The 7493-nt window shown below is 41.5% G+C and overlaps 1 protein-coding gene across 1 annotated transcript; it reads right to left on the reverse strand.

The window, feature by feature from the left end:
• Positions 1-5688: 5688 nt before the first annotated feature.
• On the reverse strand, positions 5689-6819 carry ccr6a (chemokine (C-C motif) receptor 6a). The gene has a single exon (XM_053337316.1). It carries the CDS (start codon positions 6817-6819, stop codon positions 5689-5691), a length of 1131 nt encoding a protein of 376 aa, XP_053193291.1.
• Positions 6820-7493: the final 674 nt, after the last annotated feature.

The raw sequence follows: 7493 nt of genomic DNA on the forward strand, positions 1-7493 counted from the left end.
ATGATGAAGATGATGATGATGATGATGAAGACCATGTGATCCACTCAAAAGCTCCAGAACAGCTAAATTGACTTTGAGGTTTCAGTTTATTAGAGGTAAAAAAAAAAAAAATCATGTTCAGCCTCGTACTCACTTTTTCATTTCTAAACGTATGAATAACTTCACACATTCTTTTTTTGTGGACCCAGCATCAAATTTCTGCTTTTAATCCATTTAGAGAGAATATATTAGAGGATTATGGTAAAAATGTCTAAGTGGTGTAACCATAAAAACTTTGGAAGGAAGGAAGGGAGGGAGGAAAGAAGGAAGGAAGGAAGGAAGGGAGGGAAGGAAGGGAGGGAGGAAGGAAGGAGAATATATTAGAGGATTATGGTAAAAATGTCTAAGTGGTGTAACCATAAAAACTTTGTACCAAATAATTCAACTTGCTTAAAAACAGTAAATAGTCAATAAAACACCATCCTTCCTTCCTTCCTTCCTTCCTTCCTTCCTTCCTTCCTTCCTTCCTTCCTTCCTTCCTTCCTTCCTTCCTACCTAACACCATATCAACTAGTTTGGCATGATCTTACATCCTTCCTTCCTTCCTTCCTTCCTTCCTACCTTCCTACCTAACACCATATCAACTAGTTCGGCATGATCTTACATCCTTCCTTCCTTCCTTCCTTCCTTCCTTCCTTCCTTCCTTCCTACCTAACACCATATCAACTAGTGTGGCATGATCTTACATCCTTCCTTCCTTCCTTCCTTCCTTCCTTCCTACCTAACACCATATCAACTAGTTTGGCATGATCGTACATCCTTCCTTCCTTCCTTCCTTCCTTCCTTCCTAACACCATATCAACTAGTTTGGCATGATCGTACATCCTTCCTTCCTTCCTTCCTTCCTTCCTTCCTAACACCATATCAACTAGTTTGGCATGATCGTACATCCTTCCTTCCTTCCTTCCTTCCTTCCTTCCTAACACCATATCAACTAGTTTGGCATGATCTTACATCCTTCCTTCCTTCTTCCTTCCTTCCTACCTACCTAACACCATATCAACTAGTTTGGCATGATCTTACATTATAACTTTTATATTAAATAAAGCTAATGGAATACTATTGTTCTAAATATTACATTTCATCTGGTTACCATGGAGACCAGGAAACATTTACATGTTTTAAATGAAGTCATTATTAGTATAAGTCCACTTAAACACACTGTAGCTGATCACATATTTAATATCTATCATTCTTTTGTGGTTACACCATTTGACATGTTCAGGAGCATTCAGTCTTTTGGTATAAAATGGGTCAAATGTCATTTCAAATCTCTCTTATTGATCTTTTTTTAATATATTGATTATATTGAACTGGGCGTAACCTCCATGATGTCTTGCTGCGGAGTTCAGTCTGAATATTCGGGGTTTTCTACCGTCTGGATGTTTGCAGTCGTTTTAAACATTAATGAAACGTCAGGATGGGTTAGTTTAGGGTTGTTAGGGTTAGTTTAGGGTTAGTTTGGGGTTATTAGGGTTAGTTTAGGGTTATTAGGGTTAGTTGGGGTTATTAGGGTTAGTTTAGGGTTATTAGGGTTAGTTTGGGGTTATTAGGGTTAGTTTAGGGTTATTAGGGTTAGTTTAGGGTTGTTAGGATTAGTTTAGGGTTATTAAGGTTAGTTTGGGGTTATTGGGGTTAGTTTAGGGTTAGTTTTAGAGATGCACCGATCAATCGGCCGCCGATTAAAAAAGCTGGTTTTATATCCAATCGGACCCAATCGGTGACCGGCCGGTCAAACTGACCCGCATGCGCGGAGCGTAGCAGCTCAACGCGCCCAGAGCAAAACAGCTAAAAACTAGCAAGACTCAGGAAGAAAACATGTCGCTGATTTGGACTTATTTCACTTTGTGCCAGGATGACCCAAATCCCCGGTCAGTTTCACAACGGGGTACGGGATCGTCCCTATGTTCCCCGCTTTGTATGTGACCGGGGAACATAGGGATGATCCCGTCTACAGTTAGCCAGTTAGCTGAGTTAGCCGCCGAGCTAGTAACCGAGTTAGCCGCCGAGCTAGCAGCCGGATTAGCAGCCGATCTAACAGCGGAGTTACCCGCAATCGGGGAATATAGGACCCGGGGAACATAGGTACGCTCCCCAGGGAACTAGGGGTACCCAGAGGTACTGGAGAGGTAGTCAATAAATTACATAGTACCAGACAACTGCTGGGACGTTTTTGAATGTTGTTGTTTGAATGTAATGTAATGTGTAATGTTAGTTATTGACGTGTAAACTGGACTGAATGTTTTGGTCAGTGTTGAAAATAAATCTGCTCAGGAGGCACTGTTGAAACTCGCACTCCATTTCTTATTTCTGATGTTTCATTCTTGAAACCACTCGTTGTGGTTTTAATTGCAGTTTTATAAGCAAAATGAGGTCAGACCTCTTTAAAAACCGGAAACCGGTATCAGCCAAGAATTTTGCATTCGGTGCATCTCTAGGTAGTTTAGGGTTAGATTGAAACTCTGCAGACGTTGACAAACTGTTTCCTTCCTCTGAGCCAACGAGCTGCAGCAGGATGCTTCTGTTACCCAACACTCAACGACACAAACCGTAAGATTAAAGATTTCAACTTAAAGCAACAGCTGTGTGTGTGTGTTTCTGTGTGTGTGTGTGTGTGTGTGTGTGTGTGTGTATTCATACTGAGCATTAGATCCTTCATCATGTTTACAGGAAGTGATGGAGGACTAAACCCACAATCCTCCTTCTGTGGAAATTAAGTTTTTGATGAATTTGAAAAGCTGCTGTTTCAAAGTAAAAGTACCAGCAAGACTTTAATTATTATAATAATTATTATTATTTTAATGTATGTTTTTATTTTTTAGGTTATTTATCTGTATGTGTATATATTTATTTATGTATGTATGGAGCATATATATCTGTTTTTGTATTATGTGCATACACCTGTTTGATTTTTGTTGATTTTTGTTTTTTCTTTTCTTTCGCGTTTTGTGTGTTTATATTTTTACTTAAAATAAAATAAACATTTGATCATAAAAAAAACCTTTAAACTTTTGCCTTAAAAACTGTAAAGTGACTGAATTAATTAGTATTTTAAAGCAATTATATTAATCATTATTATCATTGTTATGGATAATTATTTAGGAAATTAAGATTTTGATAAATTTTAGAGCTGCTGTTTCAAAGTAAAAGTACCAGCAAGACTTACATCTTTTTTTTTTAAATTTATGTTTTGATTTTTGGGTTATTTATCTGTATGTGTATATATACTGCTTATATATATGGATGTATGGATCATATATATCTATTTTTGTAATATGTTCATACACCTGTTTGATTTTTGTTTTTTTTTGTTTTTTCTTTTCTTTTGCGTTTTGTGTGTTTATATTTTTACTTAAAATAAAATAAGCTTTTGCCTTAGAAACCGGCTTCATCTTTACATTTAAAACTTAACATTTTAAACCTAATATCTACTGGCCAGGATTATTGAACCAGAGTGAGACATCTTTCTTAAATCTCTATCTTTGGCTCCCAGTGAAAGCAGGTGGTGGCGCCCTCTGGTGTTCAGTCACAGAATTACAGCAGCTTCACTTTTTAACTTTTTTAAACATTTATTCTTTTACGTTTTCCAAAAAGCAGTAAACCTGTTCATAAAGTTACATTCACGGTTAAAAACATATAAAACTATAAAACCAAAGAAGCAACAGCAAAATATGACTGAATGAATCTTCAGAGACTTTATAATCAATAAATCACATTATTAATTAACTGATGCATGACTCGACTGTTCCTTCCTTCCTTCCATCTGTCCTTCCTCTCTCCTTTTCTCTTTCTTTCCTTCTTCTCTTTCCTCCCTTCCTCCTACCTTCCTTCCTTACTTACTTCTTTCCTCCGTCCGTCCTTCATCCCTTCCTTCCTCCCTCCCTCCTACCTTCTTTCCTCCTTCCATCCCTCCCTCCCTTCCTTACTTCTGTCATTCCTTCCTCTCTCTCTTTCCTTCCTTCCTCCCTTCCTTCTTTCCTTTACTCCCTTCCTTCCCTCCCTCCTTTTCTTCCTTCTTCCTCCCTTCTTTCCTTGACTCAAACACAACAGGAGGGTTAAGTTATTATGACTTTATGTGATTAGTTCACACACTTCATACATTAATTGTTTTATTTTAATATATTTAGCTGATTTTTTTCTTACATTAAAGTTTATTTAAATTTTTTCTTTTAGCCTCTGACAAAAAAAAATTCTTATTTCTGTGATAAAGTCAGTCGTCAGTTTATTTTAATAAATATTTCTGTACAACTTTAAAACTGAATATGTGAAAAATGACCGTTATGTTTATTCTCATAGAAATAATAATAATAATATTTTATGTAATTTGGTCACATGTCAATAAATGTATGAAATGACTGAATTAACTAAAGATCAATTTAATGTAAACCAGTCACATGAAGTCATAATGTTAGAGCCTGTATTAAATCATTGTGAGTCGTTCATTAGTTAAATATTAGTTAACTGTGATTATAAAGTCTCACTGAAGGTTCAAACATTAAAAAAAGAGCATGGCAGAGATTCTTACAGCCGAGGTCACACAGAGTTTAAATGTAACTTAAATCCAAAGCTGATCGTCCTTCAACTCACTCAGTAAAAAACCTCGGAGGGGAAAGTTCAAGTTTTTAATCCTGAAGATCGTCAGTGAGTCGAGTCGCTCGTGTTCAACCGTCTGGGGTCAAAACCCGAAAAACTTATCAGGAACAAAAGCTTCTAGTAACATCTGAACTTCGTAGGCGTCACGCAGAGAAACCGAAGAAACAACAGCTGACAAACATTTCACATGAATTCAACATCAGTCAGTTTTCTTTTGAGCAGTTTTTTTTTTTTTTTTTTAACTCTGCAGCGTCTCAATGATCCGTTTCATTCTGGTTATATTTCACCGCTGCTGAGCTTTTTACGGTGAGCTCAGCAGCGGTGATTAAACTTGATTTAATCAGGGCTCTCAAGTCTCATGAAAAGTGTGGCGTGAGATTGGCTGTGTGCGGTCACTCTCTAGCGTGCACCCTTGATCGTTCACTCCAGATTCCGGTAGATATCAATATGCAGGAGAGTTGGGATGTCTGGATTACTTTCTGTATGTAATATATTAATTTCTGTGCCCTGGGATCTATCATTTCTCAGCGTGACAAATGACAGGTGTGTGGTACAGCGCGTATATGAACGTGCAAGTGTGTGTGTGTGTGTGTGTGTGTGGGGAGGGGGCCGGTCGGGGGGGGGGTACTTCTGATTGGCGCTAACTTGGGATCGTATTAAGTCAGTGCAGAGGTCTCACCTCCCCACGTACTTCTGTGTGGTGCATTTCAGCGTGAGAAATGCCATGTGTGGCGTGAGACCACTGTGTTACTAAATCGTTAAACTTGGATGCAGACAACGCTCAGCTGTCCGTCTCGACGCTTCCTGATCATTTACTGTCAGGTTTATAACTTCTCTAAACTCGTTTACATTCTGTCGCCTTTAAAACATCTTTCTGTACGAACAATTAAAAAAAGATGAAAGAACAGAAACATGAACATGGTGCAGCAGATATTTGTCTCATTTTTAAGGTTTTAGATGCTGCTGAGGTGAAGTACACACCTGAGTCTCAGGATCTGCTCTGAGCTAGTTTGGGTGTGTTGGAGTTTAAAAGTCAGACGGATCCTCCGGCCGTCCTCACATGGTGAACGACGAGCCTTTATCGCTGGATCCGTCCACCGAGCGGCGGGACACGTACATCTCAGAGGTGACCCTGGAGAAGCGGCGCGGGGCGATGTACTTCTTACCCAGACACCACAGGTCCTGGACGATCCTCCTGAAGTGGTTCCTGAACTTCACCCCGACGAAGGCGTACAGCACCGGGTTCAGGCAGCAGTGCAGGTAGGCGATGGTCTGCGTCACCGTGGTGGCCACCTGCAAGGCGTCCGCTTCCTCACACGACTGCTCCTTGAACATGTTGGTGGTGTCGTAGAGCAGCACTGCGTTGTAAGGCAGGTGGCAGACGATGAACACCGCCACCACGACCAGCACCACCCGCACCGCCTTGTGCCGCTGGAAGTTTCTGGCTCTCAGCAGGGTGCCGATGATGCAGCTGTAGCAGAAGATCATGATGAGCAGAGGCAGGAAGAAGCCGATGGCCAGCTGGATGCTGGGGACGGCTATCTTCGTCCTCAAGGCCGTTTGGGGGTCCGGAAACCGGAACTCGCAGACGTACTCGACATGGTGAGTAATATTCAGCTCCGTCTCGTTTATGAATATGCCGCTGGTGTGCCCCGGCTCGTACCAGTTGTAGTAGTAGAAGGTGGGGAGGGACAGCAGCAGAGCAATGGTCCAGACGACGGTGCAGATGACGCGGCTGTAGGGCAGCGAGCGAAGCCGGAAGCTGCGTCGAGCCTGGACGATGGCGATGTAGCGGTCGGTGCTGATGCAGGCGAGCAGCAGCATGCCGCTGTACAGGTTCACGCTGTAGCTGCCGCGCAGCAGCTTGCAGGCGATCGGCCCCATCGACCACGACGTCAGCTCGTTGTAGACGATGAGAGGCAGCGCCACGACGAACAGCAGGTCGGCGATGGCGACGTTGAGCAGGTAGACGTCGGTCATGGACTTGGCCTTCTTGTAGCAGGCGTAGGTGACGATCACCAGACTGTTACCTATGAAGCCCAGGATGCAGATGATGGAGTGGACATACGGACCGATCACCTTCTGCACACTTTGGTTGTTCTGGTTAGAACAAGGTTCAAATATCTCAGTGTCGTTACCATAATCGTAGCCATCGTAATAGTAAGCTTCCTGGTCTGTCGAATTCATCTTCCTCTGCTTCTACTGTGAACACAGGACAGACAGAAGGTTTCTGGAGTCAGTTTACTGTGAATGATGCTACGATCATTTATGCAAACATTAAAGAGCTCAATGCAGAAAGTCCAGATTCAGGAGCTGATGTTGGATTGTGAGATTGAAACGCAGCAAATCTGAAGCAAAGACCAAAGCAGTGATGTTTTAGGAAGAACCAAGACTGGAGAGGTTCTGGGTTTCAGTCCTGACTCTCTATTTTTTTGGGGCTTTTTGCCTTTAATGTACATACTGTACATTAAGCAGAAAGAGACAGGAAACTGGAGGCAGAGGTGGAGGATAGGACCACTCGGTGTGGGATTCGAACCTGCAGCGAGGACTGTAGGTAGGTGCTCTACCCACTGAGCTAAACACCGCCTTGTTTAGTAACTTTAATGTGATTACAGTTAAACACAACCCTGAACACATCGACCTGCAGACTGAAGGAGCCGGGAATCGAACCTGCTCTACTTCCTGATCCACAGAGTTCATTTCATTAAAGGATTAAAAAATATTAAACTAAATGAAAAGTTACCTTTGACGGGCCGAGTGTCACGATCCAAACCTTTAAGGTGTCAACCGAAATGAATCAATACCAAGTAATATCTAAACGTCTCCCTGCAATTGATCGTTTTCGGCCCGGAGATAGAAAA

This window comes from Scomber japonicus, chromosome 17 (assembly GCF_027409825.1).
Source record: "Scomber japonicus isolate fScoJap1 chromosome 17, fScoJap1.pri, whole genome shotgun sequence".
Lineage (NCBI taxonomy): Eukaryota > Metazoa > Chordata > Actinopteri > Scombriformes > Scombridae > Scomber > Scomber japonicus.

What these genes read in the sequence shown, in the direction of transcription:
- ccr6a (XM_053337316.1), bottom strand. Translation starts at nt 6,819, where the DNA reads ATGAATTCGACAGACCAGGAAGCTTACTATTACGATGGCTACGATTAT.